The sequence below is a fragment of the Odocoileus virginianus genome, chromosome 31 (genome assembly GCF_023699985.2).
Source record: "Odocoileus virginianus isolate 20LAN1187 ecotype Illinois chromosome 31, Ovbor_1.2, whole genome shotgun sequence".
In the NCBI taxonomy this organism is placed as follows: Eukaryota; Metazoa; Chordata; class Mammalia; order Artiodactyla; family Cervidae; genus Odocoileus; species Odocoileus virginianus.
The window spans coordinates 26,193,617-26,212,857 of record NC_069704.1 but is presented as its reverse complement, the minus strand read 5'-3'; the positions used below and the strand labels follow the sequence as shown (position 1 = coordinate 26,212,857).

The following is a 19,241-nucleotide window of genomic DNA, read 5'->3' as shown; positions in this document are numbered from 1 at the left end:
AAACTAAAGACAACCAAACTTAGGAGAGTCTACCTCAAATTATATTCTTTACTTTGTAGTTTAAACTTTTCTGTTAGACAGACTTTTTTTTTTTTAATGGTTTTGAATTTAAGTTTTCGTTCTAGACTGTTTGGCCGGGTGTCCCCTGAGAGGCTGGTACTAAGTGCAGGCTCTGCGTCCTGTATCCCAGAGTGTGGTGCCATCACCACCGTCTTCATCAGCAGACTGTGCTCAGGGGTGTTGTAAATACTTTTACTAGAGTGTGGTGCCATCCCTCTACCTCTACTTCCTGTTTCTCTTATTTAGATTATTACATCAGTATTGACATCCCAGTTCTGAAAATCAGACCGCCAGGTATCAGGTATGCCCACCAAGCCTTATTCACCATCAACTTGCTTTTACTCAAAGTTCATCTTCTCCCATATCCTTTTCATTTTTGGATCAACACATAGGATATAACTTTTGAAAGACAGTCACACTCTAAGCTTTCATTTTGGTTCTTTTGAGGTCTTAGTGCTTTCATGATTTTCTCCTGATTCTTCATCTAAAGCCAGGCATTTCTAGAGCTGTGTTTAGAAAGACCCATTTTATGTGCAGTTACTTCAAGCCCACCACTATCCCTTTGGGTCTTGCTGGTCTGAAGGTCTGTGTTCCTTTCACCAAGGACAGCCTGCATCATTAGTGCTTCATTCACGAGCACCATAAATTCTGAAAGAGCTGAAAGGGAAAATAACAGCATTCATTGGGGGGAGAAATAGTTGGGGTGTTTTGTTTTACTTTGTTTTTTAAGATCAGTGATCCTCTCAGTTATCAGATTGAGAACTAATCATTTAAATGAACAAAAATCCTTATGCAGAGGCTGAGTCCCAAAATTCAGTGATAGAAAAGTAAATTTCAAAATTGCTTTTTCACTTAACCATTCAAGTTGTTTTGCTATTTCAAAAGCAGTGACAATGCTTTTTTTATAAAACACCATTTTCCTGCTTAGGATATAGTCAACTCTTGATTTTTGTTGTTGTTTTAGAGGCCATTGTCCAGTTTGTGGATTGCCCAGATCCTGTTTTTCTTCTCCCATTTTTGCCCATCATGTGCTTTGAGAATAAAGAGGAGAAGAGAAAAGACCTAATTTTGACAGTTTGCCCTCTTGATGGCTATTCTGATGGGAGGTTTGGGAAAAGATGTTGAAACCATTGGTTTAAATGAATTTGCAAGAGTTTCATCTTGTCCATTCTCTGTCCTCCCGCCACAACCCTGAACAATTGAGTGTTCTGCGTGGCTCAGTGATTGACAGCCCTCACTTTTTCCCTGTTATTTTTTTTTTTTTTTGGCACTTCTCCTAGGTTACCAGCACAAACATAAAGACTAAGGTAAAATCAGCACTGATGCTGTATTTGAAGGAGGGTGGGTAAAGGATGAAGAGAAAGATCTTTGTACAGTTTTAATATTTATCCAGTTTCTTTCTCCCTTGCTCTTGACATCCCTATAATTGCCTTAAATTCTTTTAACAGTTTCACATGCCAAGTGCAGAATTAAAAGATGGAAAATGAAGAGCTTTAAGACAGTATTAGGGACGTGCAGCATGTCTGTGATACCTGTAAGAATTGTTGTGCGTATAGGTAAATATGCCAAATCAAAGTAAGAGTCTGTTGCCCAGTAATTAGAAGTTGGACAAAGTAAGCCTCACTGGAATTTGGTTCTTCAACTAATTGCTGGAGATACGTTCCATATTTGTGTTTCCTATAAGATCAGAAAATCTTGTCAGTATTTTTCTAGTTGAGGAACTTTGAATAATGGTGAATATTTCATCTTCTGTGGTATAAGAGAATGAGGTTAAAATGTGAATTTTACAGCCATTTCTGTGATCAAGGGTTCAGATTCTGGTGCTACCAGTTATCAGTTTTGTGACCTTGAGCTCTCTGTGACTCAGTGTCTCCATCTCTGAAATGGAGTACTAACAGAAGTATCACACATACAGTTGTTGAGATGCTAATGAAATAATATATGAAAAAATACTTAGTGTGGTATCTGATACATACTTATTAAGTGCCCCATAAATATTAGATAGTGTTATATGTATAATTAACATGTAGGGAGTGAAATATAAAGTGCCATGTAAAATAATTAAAATTCAAAAAAAATTTTTTTGAATAAAGTGAATCCACACAGCAATTGAGATTTTATTCACTTTATTTAGACAGTTTCTAAGAATTTTCCTCTATTGAATTAATAGTAGTTGCTATTTCTAAAACTAATTGACTTGAAAATCATTTTTTAAACCCATAAAAACAGTTCATTAAGTAATGATAAGGTCGTTTAAAATAAATATATATGTGTATGGATAAGGTAGACGTAGCCATCCCTCCCATCAGCTCACTGGGAAGTTGTTTTAACTCCGGTGCTTCTGTGTTTCAGCTCTTATTTCTTAGCCTCAGCACTCAGATGGCCATCTGCCAGAGTGGTTTTGAGCCCTGTTAGTTAAGTAAGGCCTGAGGGTGGGTCTGACCAGCACCGCCAGTCACTAAGAAGTGACAGTAGGATCGAATTTCCCCAGGACACTGCTGGCACTGTGTTTTCTTCAGAGCAGCATCAGCACCATCGTTGCCCTCCCCTCAGCCTTGACCAGGCCCTCCCTCCCCTGGCCTCGAAGACTGTGGACTGGCAGCAAGAGCGTGGCTAGAGGCCGCATTGCCATCGTCCCTGCGGAGAGGCCAGGAGATGGGTGCTGCTCGGGCAGCCCCCAGGCTCAGGCTGGCATCACTGCTCTGACACTTTCCCACAGCGTCAGTGTTTAGGAAGGAGAAACTCTTTCTGCCTCGAGACTCAGAAGAAAGGAATTTCCACTTCCTTTCTGCGGTGCAGAGAGAGGCAGAGTCAGTGGGGATCTAAGTAAGTCAGGTGACCTTTTTTTTTTTCCATTTTGCACCCGCCCCGATTTCTGCTCATAAATGTAAAAATTCATCTATCATCCCGAACCCACCTGCCCTCAACTGAATATGCTTATTAGTTACTCTTTCCAGCACTACACTGGAGAAGCAGAAGCCAGCAGGCGTGGGCTGGGAGGGGTGGACAGACTTCTCCGGATTCAGGAAGTTCTTCACTGCATTGACTTCAAGTTTTGTTTTTTGTGTTTTGTTGTTTTTTTTTTTAAGTTGAAAAATATGGTGTTAGCTGATAATGGGGAATGTTGACACTGACAGCACGAAGCGTCAGATAATCATAAATTCATTAGTATTTGTCACTGGAGTCATCTTTTTTCTCTTTAATGAAAAGCTAGTTTACCTGCCACAATTAGGCATTGCTTAGTTTGGTACTCATGAAGACTGCATTCTCAAGATACAACCACCTTAGAAAATAAGTATGCATGGTGGGAAGACAGAAACCAGGACAGTTAAAACTCAGTCCTGGATAATCCACAAACTAGGTCCTTCACAGATAATCAAGAGTTGACTGTATTTGTCTTGTGCATTATCTTGTGCATTAGCTGCTAGAAGAAAGGGCTGTGTGTACAAGGGAAGGCTCACATTGCTCACAGCAATGACTTGAGGGAAAAGAACCCAGAAATGCAAGTCTCTAGACTCTGATAGTCTGCATGGTTCAGATACAGTGTTTTTGCTGTTGTGTTCTTTCATTTATAAGCTATCCATTTCTCCTAAAACATTTTGACAGTCTCATTAATAAGTTGCTATCTAAAACATTAACATATAAAATAATGTAGACATAAAATATAAGCGTTAGAATGAAATTACACCATGTAATTTCTTTCCAAATAATTTTTTTAAGATAACTACTTTAAAAATGTAGAATCTTAATACAATATTCCTTTTTACCACATTTCTGTTAATATAGTACCAGTGTTTAGAATCTACAGTATAAAATTTTATTTCATAAATGAATTGTGGGCTTCTTAACTGCTAAGGAGACCATGAATGACTTGTTACTTTGTCATGTGTCCACCTTAAATACAGTATTGCTTTACACTTATATAGCTCTTTACAAATTCCAAATGGAAATATTTCAGTATGTTTATAAAACAGCTTCTTAAACTTAAATTTGTTAAATAACATAAAAAGTCTTTCTGTTCAGATAGGTTAGTGTTAAGTCACTGTAAGATAGTGATAGGGCTACTTAGGGGGCATTTGGTTGAGGGGTGTCCTTATGACCCATGGAGAGTTATAGTCAGACATTGCAAGAATTGGATGCTGTAGTACTCTTACTCCATAGAAATAATTCTTTTCCATTTAAAGATTGAGAACCTCGACCCCCGAGGCATTCAGCTGTCAGCTCTCTTCATGAGTGGCGTGGACATGGCCCTGTTTGCAAACGACGCATGTGGCCAGCCAGTACCCTGGGAACACTGCTGTCCTTGGATGTATTTTGATGGGAAGCTCTTCCAGTCCAAACTCCTCAAAGCAAGCCGGGAAAAGACCCCACTCATCGACCTCTGTGATGGTCAGGTCAGTTGCAGGAAAGCAGGCTGGGTGGGGCAGGGAGGAGGGGGTGGCCACTTCTAACCAGAATGAAATAATGCTCACTAGCTAATCTGTTGTCTTTCCTACTGAATTTGTAATGAGCCCATGCAACAAGAATTTAATTGAGATTGAGCCCAGCCCAGTGTGTAACTAAATGTCAATTCAGTGCCCACATGAGCTAAGCCCAGGACATACACTTGGTTCTCATTATTCACAGTAATTGTATTGTATGAATTCGCCTTGAACACTGAATTAGCAAATACTGAATCTTTGCACTTAGGGGAAATACAGGATTAGGGTCCTGCAAACCTTCTGTTGCATCATCTTCATCAATCAGTCAATAAGACAATAACCTTATCTTATGTATATATCTGTTTAAATACTTCTTAATGCATATATATTGTTAACTCACTCACATTGAACTTACGACTGGCAGCGTTATAACTCAGCTTCAACAAAGCTCATTTAACTAACACACGCATTTTCTCTGTATGGTACATCACAGCCTGGCCCTTGGGAACATTAGCCGATACTCAGCACTGTGCTGTTCTAACAGCAAAATCATTCACGAAACACAGAACCTGGGGCACTCAGGAGACAGCGGCAGGACACATGTTTGCAGGATAAAAGCTGGAGCGTGAAGGCAGGGCTGCGCTTGCTGTAACCTTAGGTGGCCATCCAAGCTTTATCCCACTCAGTGAATGTCTTCAGATGACTACGGAAATGCTAGGAGTATTGATTTTGAGTTTATAAATAAATTTTAGCAAGTGGCTGAGTTTGCAGACGTGGAACTCAAGAATAGTTAGGATTGAGTGTACTTTTTAAAGTTCTAATTTAAAAATAAAGTGAAGTAGGTCATCAGGTTATCTTGTCCCTTTATATAAAAGAGGCTCACACATGCTGCAAGCTTTTTGCTTTTTAACCTTAGACTACAAAACATGTATTCTTCCACATGCTGCTTAAGTTAAGCTCAGTTTAAAGACAAATTTACAGAGTAAGCAGATTTTCAGGTTCTCTGATTAAAGATTGGTTGCTGGTATAACGACTTAGCACATACATATTTATGTATTTATTAACAAAAGACACTCTGTTTTTTCACAGTATAATTTGACATACACAAGTTGTATTGTTCACATTTGTGCAGGCTACCTCACTGGTAGCCCCATGGACAGGTCCATTGGTCTATTGTCCCTTTCTCTATTAAAGAACTCCATGCATCCCTTAAGAAGCATCTGCTACTCTTTGCCTCAGTTCCTTTTCTGTAAAGTGAATGTTTGACTTAAAATTAAATTGATAGGAAAGTAAATTTTAAAGATGTGAACTAGGCATCATCTACTCCCTGGTGCATGAGTGGAAGGAAGGCTGTAAGCATGACCTGTCTGGACTTAGTCATTGATTTTGAGAACCAAATTTATTTTCAGTTAATAAATTTTATTGTAAATGGTTCTTGTTTTATAAGATTAAGATTATGAGATGAAGTATCTTTTTTTTTTTTTGGCATTTTTTTTTTTGTGGTCAGGTTTGCATTCTGTGGCCTTCCCTGGTGGCTCAGTTGTAAAGAATCCGCCTGACAATGCAGGAGACGTGGGAGATACAGGTTCGATCTCTGGGTCAGGAAGATCCTCTGGAGAAGGAAATGGCAAGCCACTCCAGTTACTCTTGCCTGGAAAATCCCATGCACAGAGGAGCCTGGTTGGCCACAGTCCATGTGTCAGACAGGACTTACGATTATACTACAACATCAACAACATTGCATTCTGTAAAAAAAGTGTCACTGAGCAGATTGTGGTTGTGTTATTTATGGGTAAATAAGCACGGACAGAGGAGCCTGGCGGGCTACAGTCCATGAGGTCACAAAGAGTAGGACATGACTAAGCGGTTAACACACATGTAGGTGTAGCATAGTGGTCAGCATGTCTTATTTCTTTCCTGTTCATTCCAATTCAATTGAATTGAATTTGTGAATGAAGTTTTCACATGCCAGTCCTTGACTTCCAGGCCGAGCAAGCTGCCAAGGTAGAAAAGATGCGACAAAGCATCCTGGAAGGGCTGAACTTCTCCCGGCAGAGCCACCCACTCCCCTTCCCACCGCCAGCGGCGCTGCCTTTCTACCCCACCTCTGTGTACCCACGGCACTTCGGGCCCGTCCCCCCGGCCCAGGGCCGAGGGCGGGGCTTTGCAGGTGAGTGTGTCCACCACTGTAGGTAGGGACTTCCTAGTGTGGGGAAACACACACACACAACATGCAGGCCTTCTCAGTGAGCTGTATCCTGCTGTGTTGAGAGCTTGTAAATAATTCTCAGCCTTAGTTATGAAGTTTGCAGCAACAGCTCTTCACATTAGAAAGGGACAAACTTGATCCTGGAAGAGATTACATATGGGAAAGGGAGTGGGGGCTATAGAAGCTATTGCAGAGATATGATTTTAAAATTGGTCAGTGTGGCCAAAAACTCTGCTGACATTTGTGGTTTAAGATTTTCTCATGTTGTGGGGTCAGCGGAACTCCCCTCCACTAAGGCTGCCTCCCAAGCCTGTGGCAGAGCCCATAGCAATAGTGTTTGGTCTCCAGAGGCTCCTCCAAGAGCAGGCAAGGTGACATTCCTGTGTTGCTGGTGAGGAGAAGGGTCAGGCGGCTCTTCCTTGGCAGCTGATGGTGTAAGAGCAACTGAAGGACATGGGGGTCTCTCTGCCTGAAAGCCCATGGGTGGCTTTCCCTGAACCCAGTTCCTCATGGCTTCTCCCGTCTCTCTCCACCCGGGTCCCACAGGAGTCTGTGGCTTTGGAGGCCCCTATGGGGAAACTGTAGCGACAGGCGCTTACCGTGCCTTCCGAGTGGCGACAGCAACAGGACACTGTGGAGCCTTCTCAGGCAGTGACAGCAGCAGGACTAGCAAGTCACAGGGCGGTAATTATGCCACACCTCCTCCTAGAGCTTTTGTCCACCAGCAGCTTCCGCTCCTTCTGGCTCTTCTTCCTCCTGGTCTGTCCTGACTCCAGCACCAAGTCCTTTCTGATAGGCCCCCACTCTGGTATTTGCCGCTGCTCATCTGCCAGCCTCTGCCTGCCCCCAGGTTTCTGCGGCAGCTTTGCTCTGACCCATCTCTGTCTTCCAGCGGGACCACTGTGTCCACACACAGCCCTTCTGTGCACCCGCCTCCTAGTCGTTGCCTCCTGTGATAGAACAGGTTGCCCATTCATTGCCAGGGATTTTTTTTTTCTTTCATGTTCTTTAACAGCCCTCTGTCAGTAAAGAGGATCATGCTTATATAGAAGAGTCTAAGGGCATTGTACAGTTTTTGGCGTAAAAGAGTTTTTCAGTTTGTTTCAGAGAAACATCAGTAAAGAAAAATCTAATAAAATAGTCTGGTTTAAATTTCCATTGCTTCTCTTCTCATTCATATTAGGCTTGTGAAGGTGAGAAACAGTCTTAACATTGAGTTTTAAAATATTATCTTGTGATTTTGCTGTACTTTGAAGCCCATGACTTGTAACTTTGTCGTAAATGCCACATTTTGGGACTGCAAATCTAAACCTGTCAAGTCTGTGTTACAGGATTACTCAAATACAGTTTTGAAGAACTTTTAGGATAGGCAAGCCTTTCTTGATCAGAAATATTTTTCCAGTTGAGTTACTTGGGTTCTTACAGAAGCTACTAGAGACATCTTTTGTAACAGTAATACTCATGGATGAATGCTGCCCTCTCTCTGTAGCTGTAGAAGCCACTTTTCTTCCACTGGACGTGCATGCCCTCTCCTGCCTCCCCTTAGTTCTCCTGGCTCTCCAGGGTGCTTTCCTCCTGTTACTGCGCATCACACAATGCACAGTAACGTGTGTTCTCTGCTTTACAATCAGCTTCAGCTTTTTGCAACCCTTGCCTGGAAACTCATGCTGGCCTGCAGTTGTGATAAAATACTGTTGCGGGGGTGGGGAGGAGTCCTGACTATGAACATTGCTCTATTAGAAGTGGTTTAGTCTGAAATGACAGTAGGAACTTACTTCCTAACTTCTATCAATTTGTGTCTGGAATTCAGATCTCCACTGTCCAGTATAGTAGCTGCTGGCCATATGTGGCTTTCAAGCACTTGAACTGTGGCTCATCCAAACTGAGCTGTGTCCTAAGTGCACATCTAATTTTATAGACTTAACATAGAAAGAATGCAAAATATCGATTAGTAGTTTTTTATATTGATTACATGTTATTTTGGGTATATTAGGTTAAATAAAATATATGTTATTAATATTTACTTCATGTGATTTTACTTTTTTAATGTGGCTACTAGAAAATGTAAGACTTATTTGTAGGTTTTGTTGGACAGCGATACCTGGCTGTTTATGGTCATGGCTAACACCAGGATGATGGAGAATTTATTATAATCCTTTCCATCTCCCAGAAAAGAAGATGCTTGAGGTTCTATTTTGTTTTGTTTTTGTCAGAAATTTTGGTATCAGTTAATTGTCTAAGCATTTTCTTAGGTAAGTTAGAAAACTTTGGAATATTCAGGCTACCAGTAATTAATAGAAGTTAGTGAATACAAAATATTTGTAACCCTGCCTAAGGAAATTATCATTTAATAACACAATAAAACTTAACAGGCTAGCTTTACTGATTAATTTCTGTAATGTTTGGTTAAGGTAGTAAAGTCTTAAGTAATTACCCAAAGAGAAAAACATTTGAATTTGCAGATTTCTATCTTGATAATGTAGAAGGTATGCCATATATACCCAGTACTGTACTGGATCTGTTTCTACCCAACAGCTGTACTCATTTTTAAGTCATAACTTAATTTCAGTTGTGATTTCTTCCAGTAGCCAACACAGTTGTCTTACTTTCAGATATATTTTTAATGACAAATTAAAATCAAACTGTGTGCAAAGATAGTTCACATAATAAACAAGTTTTTACAAAGGAAGAGAAAGGGCTTCATGTGAAATAGAAACCACATTTGAAAGGAAATGCTTGCTTGTTTCTCTTTGCTGTTTCTGTGATTGTCAAGATTTTTTCATCTACTTTTGTGCAGGAATCCAACCTATACCTTCTCAGGGAGGGAAGCTAGAAATAGCTGGCACCGTGGTTGGCCACTGGGCTGGGAGCAGACGGGGCCGAGGAGGCCGTGGGCCTTTCCCCCTGCAGGTAGTTTCTGTTGGAGGACCAGCAAGAGGGTGAGTTCTGAACAATGAAAATGTATTTGTATAAATAAAACCAACCTCTTACTTGTTACTTTAATTATAAGCTTACTAATAACATCTTTATATCATTAAACATATTCTTAGTGGTTATGTAGAATTCCATTATATACAACATTATGTAATTATTTACACCATTGTTAAATCCAGAAATTAAAGTCTGTGCTTCCTATAGCATAGACTAGACACCTTTAAATCCATTTGATATTATTTTAAATGTTATCTTGAACAGATACAAGTCTGTTTGCTTTTGTCCTCTTTGATGTGTTTAGGCGTCCAAGAGGAGTTATTTCCACTCCAGTGATCCGAACATTTGGAAGAGGTGGAAGGTACTATGGCAGAGGCTATAAAAACCAGGGTGCGATTCAGGTAATAACACAGCGTAGTGCTGGTGCCAGCTCACTTCTGGGCGCCTGCTCTCCCTGACAGTATCTCGGTGTCCCTGATCAGGGAGGAGGGGCGTCAGAAGGTTTCTGTTGCTGCTGAGCTTCTAGCCCAGTAGTGGCACGTGGTGGCTTTCAAATGTACCTTCCCTCAAACCCAGACCGTTTCAGCATCGTTTGGGGTAAAGAGTGTGAGCTCATGTTCGAGTGCTGTACCTGGGAATTTAGCTGAGAATAATCCAGAAGCTGTTAATGCTATCTATATTATAAACCATTATTTAGGTAAATCACATCTAGGATTTAAAAAGAAGTTGTGACTTTGTAAGTGCTAGAACAGTGCATCTTCTTTTCCTCCTGCACCATCTACTAGTTCTTCCATGAAAGGATCAGCTCATGAGAAAATAAAGTCACATGTCTGTCTTCATGAAAGAGCTAGAACTTTCTTCCGCTTTGGATACTCCATTTTAGGACCTGGATTCTGATGGCTTTCCCCTTGAGAATGATGTTTTTAAAAGACCAATCAGCCCTAACACTGTATTACGTTGCCTCATTTATTGAATTATGGCTTTAATCAAAGTACACAATTTTTCCTTATAGCATCCTTGTAAACATTAAGAGGAGTACACTTGTGTGACTCATTTATTAATTAATAATCCTAATTTGGAAATAGTTGGCCAAGAGAAAATAAAACTCTGCCTTTGCCAGGTGATCTTAGCATCTTGATAGCTTCTGTTTTGGTGAAATACATCAAATAAGTCAAGTACAGAAACAGTCTCTTGCCTGAAAACAGGTCCAGGCAACCCCTGTTTGCCGTGCAGCATCCAGCAAGGGGGAGGTCCTCAGCTCATTCCGGCTCCCCTGTAGTCCCACCCTGACCGTCCTCAGCCTTCATCAAAATGCTCTTTTGAGCCAGAGGTACTCCCAGTCTCTCGGCAGGTTTATGAGAAGGAGAACTTTCTTCTCCAGCCTGGAGCTTGTCCTGTAAAGTGCCTCTGGGTTTTCATTACAGTCATCCTTGGTGGGTACAAGGGCCTTTCCTGAGCTAGTAGTGGGAAATATGTATCCCTGTATTGCTTAAGCACTTTTATTTTCATTATAAAACCTAGATACCAAAAAAACCACACACATGTATATCAAAATGTAGTTTAATGAGATATAAGGCAAATAGCCATGTAGCCATCACCCATGTGATGAATAACATTTTGCCAGCTCTTTCCAAGAGTTTTGTACTCACTAATTTCTCCCTTGTCACTTTCGGGTTTTTTATCGCTCATATGTGCCTTCCTAAGCACTTGTTGACCCACTCGTGTTCTTGCCTGGAGAATCCTAGGGACGGGGGAGCCTGGTGGGCTGCCGTCTGTGGGTTCGGCACAGAGTCAGACATGCCTGAAGTGACTTAGCAGCTGCAGCAGCAGACACTTGTTGAATTCTATTCATTTTCTTTAGTTTGCTATGTCTTCTGAGCCTCTCTGAATCAGCAGGTTTCCCTCTCTCCCTTTTTCCTTCGTTTAGGGACAACTCAGGCTATTTCACCTTCAGAATCCTGGCTTTTGCTGAGTGCACACTCACGGTGCTCTTCTTGTGTGACTCTGACCTTTCTTGCCCACTAGTAGCTGGATCTGGATGCTTGATTGTACTTGGGTTTGTCCCTGTGGCAAGACTGCAGTGGAGTCATGTGCTTTCCTGTCTGCTTATCTTTTTTATGTGTCAGAACCTCTTGATCTATTCATATATTGCAGATTGCAAAATGAAGATACTCTCGTTCCATCATTTGTTTTTCTTTATTGGGATATTTTTATAAAGAGATGCTTCCCATCGCTTTCTATTTGGTGCCTCAGGGTTACAGCCCTTTGGGAAAGCTATAGATCAACACACGGTTCTGTAGCTCAACTCACCTGTCCTTGGCCCCTGGGGCGCTTTGCTGTGACCTCTAGTCTTCAGTAGCTTCTTATCTGGTGTATCACCCAGCCCAGCAAACCAGTGACAGTCATTTCTCTTTGTTTCTTGGTTTCTTAAGTGAGAAACAGCATTTGAAGACCACAGTAAGAGCACTCCCTGATGGACATAAGCTGCCATAGTGTCAGTCACTGTTCCTAGTGTTCTGTGTACATAGACACACACAGTCCTATTTCTTTATATATATATAAACACACACACAAACGATATGCTTTTTATTATATTTTTTAAAGGTAGGATTCTCTTGAATCCACACTGATGTTTCCAGTTTAAACTGAAGACTGTGAGGCTTTTATTTAATTTCATCTCTGTTACATCTGTATGTTCTTTCTTCTAGACCAAGTCACCATTTCTGGGCTTTTCCTATGAACAGACCTAGAGAGAAAAGGTGTACCCATGCACGCTCATGTATAATGCACATGCAAACATATATACATGTAATCTGCTGTTCCCTCTCCCACCCCAATTAAATTGGCTTCTAATTCAAATTCAGAATTTCAGGAATTTGACTTAAAGTTTACTATTTATGTCAGTATGTCCTTTCTTCCCTCCTGAGAATCTTGGTTCCTAAGAACCCAGAGAATGATTAAATTAGAACATCCCATAACTCATCATTTATTTCATCTCACATTGCATACATAGTCTGTTGCTGCTGCTGCTGCTAAGTCACTTCAGTAGTGTCCAACCCTGTGCGATCCCATGGACTGCAGCCCACCAGGTTCCTCCATCCATGGGGTTTTCCAGGCAAGAGTACTGGAGTGGGGTGTCATTGCCTTCTACATAGTCTGTTAGGAATAGCTAATACTTCCATCACCAGCACAATCACAGGAAACAATTAAAGTGTTGGTATATGCTTCCCCCATTTCCCCCCACCATTCTCACATTTTAAAAAGTAGCTATGCTACTACTGTCTACATTGTCCAAGGTACATTATTCTTTCAGCTACATTTGTCCAGGGTCTGTAGATAACTATGTCCTGTGCCCCATAAGCCTTAAGGCTGCTGGTCCATTTGTCCCTCTGAGGCTCTTTTCTTTAGTGAGTTCCTAGGGAGGACTTAGGATAACAGTATTTAATTTGGAAGTAGTTTATTTTCCCAGTAATTAGAAATATTGGTTCACATCTTCTCAAGAGACTTTTACACATGTTATATGATTTTCTTCTGTCATAAAGTTTTGCTTTATTAGACTAATAAAGACTAATAATAATTGAATTGTCTTTACCTTTGAAGTTTTGACCTAAATTGTTTTCTGCCCCCCCTTCCCCTCACAACCCCTGGTTTCATTTTTTTGCTAAAGTTTAGTGACATGTCCTGCTGCTGGTCCTTCTTGGATCATTGCAGTCAGTATGCAATACTTTTTTCCCAAGCGCAATTTCAAATTTTATGTCAGAAAATTTTGTTGAATTGCTTGTTTTTCATTTCAGTTCTTTTGCTTTGGTTTCTTTTCATCTCTGGTGCTCTGTCTTCAGTGTTTGGCATACTCTGGATTCCTTTTTGTCTCAAGATGTGACTCATATACTATGCAGTTCACCTGTTTAAAGTGTACAATTCAGTGTATTCTCAAGGTCATATAGCAGTCACCCCTAATTCCAGAACATTTATCACCCCGAAAGAAACCCTTCACTCATGAGCAGTCACACCCCACCCTCACAGACTCTGATGATCTGCTTTCTGTCTGGACTTGCCCTCTGTACATACCATGTAAATGCACCTGTTGTACCCCAGACCGGGGCTTCATTCTCTATTATTGCTGAGTGATGCCCCACTGTCTAGATAATACTACATTTTGTTTACTTGTTCATCAGTTGATGGGCATTTAGATTGTTTCCACCTTTTTGCTATTAGGAATAATGTTGCTATGAACACATATATACAGGTTTTGTTTTTCGCCCCCCCAAGTTTTAATGAGATATAATTGACAATATTATATCAGTTTCATTTATACATCATAATGATTTGATACTTGTATTTACAAAATGATCATCAGAGTAAGTCTAGTTAACATCCATCACTGCACATAATTACAGATTTCGTTTTCTTGTGATGGGAATATATCTTTTAAGATATTCTCTCTTAGCAACTTTTAAATATATAATAGAGCACTGTTAATTGTAGTCTTAATGTGCAAGTTTTTGTGTGGACACATTTTCAGTTCTCTTGAGTGTATATGTAAAAGTGAATTTCTGGGTCATACGGTAACTCTGTATTTAAGCATTTGAGGAGCACAAAATTTTCAAAGTGACTGCATTTTCCATTCTTATTTGCATTGTATGAAGATTCCAATACTATACATTCATGGCAACACTTGCTACTCTCTGTTAAGGAGTTTAGCTGTCCTCGTAGGTGTAAAATGGGATCTCATTGTGAGTTTGATCCGCATTTCTCTTTGTCTCTGATTTTAAAATTTTTCTTCTTTAGCCTTCAGGTATTATATGATGTTTATTTAGTGGTGTTTCTTCTAGTTTAGTGTTTCTTTCTGGAATTATTTTTTCTTTTATTTTTAATTCTTCCCTAAGGTTTTCACCTCACTTGATGGCTTTTCCTGGTTTAATATGTGTTCCTCTTCATCCTGTCCTGTCATAGCCTGTTTTAAAATCAGAGGAAGAAGTCTTAATCATTTACTGGTGTGCCATCCTGACATATTTCATTGTCCTTGGGGATGCTGTTCCATCTTTAATTGGTATAATGTGTGAATTCACCGTGGTACTTCCTGTTGCTCATTTTTAAGTGAAAGTAGTATTCTTGCCCCTTGAGAAGGACAGATGGTAACTGGCACCTTGTTTCCTGAGTCGCTGGCCTTCTTGTCTCTGTTGTTGCCATCCTGATGGGGCAGTTCTGAGAGGCTGTGTCCGTGGGACAGGAGGCAGTGCCGCCCCGTGCTCATGGTGCTTATAGTGGTGGGCGAACCTTGCAGGGGTCTGAGCTCATGGGAGGAATTTGCTGTGGAGAGAGGGAGTGTCTGTTTCCAAACAGCTGCAGGCTGGCTTTCCTTCTTAGTCTTCCTGCATCCTTCACAACTATAGGGAGGTTCCCTGTTAAGCAGGCCCCTCAAAGCATTTCCTGTAGCAGGCATCTGTGAGGGAACTGCTTCATCACTACTGGCATCACCACTGCACCAAGTATGTGTTTAGTCTGGGAAGTGGACTTTTCCTTAAGAGAGGGAGGGCTTTGAGATTTGAAAGCATGTACTTGAAATCTTCAGTATTATCTTTCTTCCCTTTTGGCCCTCCTGTATTTTTATATTAATTACTTTCCTCAAGGTTTCTAGAGAATGACAGAAGTATTGACTTCTAGAAAAGTTTATATGAGTATTTTTGAACTACAGGATTCAAAACTAAAATGAGAAGACACTATGTGAAAATGAGCCCAGATGGGAAACATGATAACCCCTGGTGTACAAGAGGGTGTCTCTAAAAGTCAGGGTGATAGGTACCTCCAGTTCTACTCTGTATATGGACTGCAGAGTGGATAGAGTATATAACAGAATGAATAGAGCAGATATAGAGTGTATAATATAGACTGTATATCTATTATAGAGTGTATATGTATTATAGAGTGTATATGGGCTATGAAGTTGACCTTGGACAACATGCAGTCAAAAATCCACATATAACTTTATAGTTAGCTTTCTTCCATATCCACAGTCCACATTCGCAGATTCATTTAGTGCTATAGTATGTATTGATTGAAAAAAATCCATATAATGGTGGACTTGGGCAGTTCAAATCCATGTTGATCAAGGGTCAACTGTATAGAGAATATATAGTGTATATAATAGAGTGCATAGAGTATATTATAGTGTATAACATGCATAGGGTATAGAGTACGTACAATGAGGGACACAGCCACACATTCACTGCATTCTATTCTTGAATCTGCAGTGAGTCACCAGGCCTCAGTTGGTGTCTCCTCTCTCCCGCTGTTTATCAAACACTGCCTTATTGCTTGCTGTCTTTCATTTTTAACAGGGCAAGCCTCCTTATGCTGCTTCAGCAGAAGAAGTGGCCAAAGAACTGAAGTCGAGATCCGGGGAATCTAAATCCTCCGCCATGTCTTCAGACGGGTCCCTGGCTGAAAACGGAGCGGTGGCTGAGGAGAAGCCGGCCCCCCAGATGAACGGGAGCGCGGGCGACACCAGGGCCCCCGGCCACTCGGAAAGTGCCTTGAACAATGACTCTAAGACGTGCAATACGAATCCTCACTTAAATGCACTAAGTACAGACAGTGCTTGCCGCAGGGCTGATGCTCTGGAGGCAGCTGTCTTAAAGAAAGAAGAGTAAACTTATTTTTTATAGAGGGTGAAGGATGCTGGAAGGGTAAGGATTTAGGAATATCTGGAGAGAAAGAGAGCCTACAGTTATGTACATTTTTTCCTTTCCGTAAGAGAAAAATGAGGACTTTGGAAATTCGGATCCCTCTTTGATATCAGAGATTTAAACAACACATTTTTAGTTTTAACCAGTTGTAGTCAAAATGCTACAATAAAACAAAAAGAGAGAAAGAAAATGAAGAGCATTTGACTCCCACACTTAAAATGAAGTACACACAAAGTTTAAACTGGTTAATGACAAAAGCCTATAGTTGTGTTTCTTGAACTATAAAGAAAACAAATTTTGGCAGTCTTTAAGTATATATAGCTTAAAATATCATTTTTAGCATTTGGCACCATATGTATGCCATTATCTTTGATTTTGCATTACTGTTCACAAGAAAGCTTTGTCTAAGGCTTTGATTTTATGATTATGAAAGAAATAAGGCACAACCACAGTTTTTCTTTCTTACTTAAAATTCATCACTGTTGATGTGGTTCTTTTGTGTTAAGAAAAAAAGTGCAACTATCAAAACAAAAAATTATAGAGTAATATTGCCGTTCTGCTGATTTTAAATATACAGTACATCATACATACTTTACAAGCAAGTTAAATGGAGATAAAGTTGAAATCATAGAAGATGCAAATGACCTTTCAAAATCAACACAATGTGTTCTGAAACTTTTCGTGACTTAATACCATGCATCTGTGATCAATGAACTATGTGGTTTTGAATCGGATGTAGACCATTAGTGCTACTTACTTGAGCTAAACTTCTGCATGGTTCATAATTTTTAAAGTGTGTAGTTAATATTATGCATGTTATTGTCCTTTCTTCCATTCTTACCAGTATGTGCCCATTTGCAAAACAAAAATGCTAATAATCAGTAATAGTCCTATAAAAGATGTTAACTCTGTTTAGTCATTGACTGATCTTGCTCTAACCTTAAAATTTTGTGATTATTGACCTCTGTTGCATTTATTCTAAAACCCCCCAAATTATCTAGCTGTTTCAAATATCAACATTACCCTGGTGTATTCACTGCTGTATGCATTATTGTTCTTTGTTGCTGTTTTATGCCTTCATATTAGCAAAATATGAAATTCTGTGAAAAACAAAAAAAAATCCCTTTGATCTTTAAAAGAAAAAACACAAAAAAAACAACCCCCCCTTCTGTAGCAGGAAACAAATTGCTTGTTCTTGAGAACTTTCCCATCAAGAATTTAGTAGAAGCAGGTATACTTATATCATTTTGATGTTTTTGTTAATGTTTCCAAACAATGTACTTTGAAATCAGAATCACTTCTTATTCGTTTTCATATAATTCTCCTGATGCTCTTCATCACACATTAGTGATCAGAAATGAGATGTAATTCCCCAATCCCTGCCCGCAAGACCTGAGTAGGATCTTACTGTAAGTTGAAGGGAGTTTTGCCCTAACTCATGGATTGTGCAAGAATGAACTGCTGTTGGGTTTGACTGATTGTAGATGGGTTGTGGTGTGGTGTATCTGAAGGCTATTGAATGCAACTTACAATGCTTAATAAAAATCTTTATTCTTTTAGTATAAAGATGGTGTGGCTTTAAATTCTTTGTAAGAACATCCATTTTACTGAGGTTTAATGCCAAATGAAACAACTAATAAAGAACCTAGTCAAATAACCAAAATTTAGAAGTATTTTGCCCATTGCAAGTAATTCCATTTCTTGCTCTAAAGGAACATGTGTTGTCAAAGTGCAAGTTATGTTGATGCTGATGTCTGAATTTCATAATTACAAAAAAGACATTCTTTGATAGAGCAGGCTTAGAAATAGAAATTTAATTTTTTTTAAAAAAAGCCCAAGGAAGAAATACATTTGATCTTGATTAAACCACTTAAAAAAAAGCCAAATCCATACTGTATTTGTTTAGTTTTTACTTAATGCACTTTTTTGTTCTAGCACATTACATTTAGCTGTTTACATCTAGCACATTACATTTTTTGTTCTACCACATTACATTTAGCTGTCATGTCTCCTTAGGCTCTTCATTGTGACAGGGTCTCAGACTTTGTTTTTGATGACCTTGTGACAGCCTTGAGGAGTAGCAAGATATTTTGTCAAATGTACCTTAACTGTTATTTGTCTGATTTTTTTTTTCATGAATGGACCGGAGTTAGGCTATGTAAAATTAGCGTTCCTTATCACCGTTGATGGTGACCTTAATCAACTGACTGAGTTGGTGTTGTCAGGTCTCCTCACTGTAAAGCTGACCAGCCCTATCCCCTTTCCACGGGTTTCCCAGGGGGCCCTGGTGGTAAAGAACCCGCTTGCCAATGCAGGAGACCTCAGAAATGCGAGTTCGATCCCTGGGTGGGGAAGATCCCCTGGAGGAGGGCATGGCAACGCATTCCAGTATTCTTGCCTGGAGAGGCATGGACAGAGCCCGGCGGGCTACAGTCCGTGGGGTCACAAAGAGTCGGACGCGACAGAGCAGGCAGGCACTCCTTTCTGTACTGTGCTCTTTGAAAGAGCCACCGTGTTTCAGCCCTCAGAGTGAGAAGTCATGCTTGAGTTAACTAGTAAAATCATTTGGAATTGTGAATGGCAAATTTGTCCCTTCTTTCATTTTTCCATATGTTTTTACATCATCGAGTTCTGAGTGCTTAGCACCGAATGGCAGGCATTTAATACATATTATCGGTCCTTGTGAACATCCACTGCAAACCTTTCAGATTATAATAAACCTTAAATGATGATACTAAAAGAGGACATGCTTTTTTAGTAGCACTGCTCTAGGTTTTTGTTTTGTTTTTCAGATTCTTTAACGTTCACAACAGTGCTATCAGTATGACATTATCACCACCAAAGATGATTTTTAACTTATTGGAGGCCACACTGCTAGTGAGCGGTGGAAAGGGGATCTGAGTCTGTGCCCGTCTGAGCCTACGCTCGGAACCT

At 40.1% G+C, this 19,241-nt stretch overlaps 1 protein-coding gene across 3 annotated transcripts in view; it reads left to right on the top strand.

Moving 5' to 3' along the window:
* The window catches only part of FAM120A (family with sequence similarity 120 member A), a 115,536-nt gene extending 97,663 nt beyond the window's left edge, over positions 1-17,873 (top strand). Inside the window, exons 13-18 of one of the 3 annotated variants that reach the window (XM_020905481.2) lie at positions 4,245-4,454; positions 6,468-6,651; positions 7,237-7,374; positions 9,488-9,629; positions 9,926-10,022; positions 15,960-17,873. In XM_020905481.2, coding sequence (XP_020761140.1) covers positions 4,245-4,454; positions 6,468-6,651; positions 7,237-7,374; positions 9,488-9,629; positions 9,926-10,022; positions 15,960-16,271 — 1,083 coding nt within the window. In that variant the 3' untranslated portion in view covers positions 16,272-17,873. Of the gene's footprint in view, positions 1-306; positions 456-4,244; positions 4,455-6,467; positions 6,652-7,236; positions 7,375-9,487; positions 9,630-9,925; positions 10,023-15,959 lie in introns of those variants that run through there. The other 2 variants (XM_070459435.1, XM_020905484.2) reach the window with 2 other exon arrangements.
* The last annotated feature ends 1,368 nt before the right edge of the window (positions 17,874-19,241 follow it).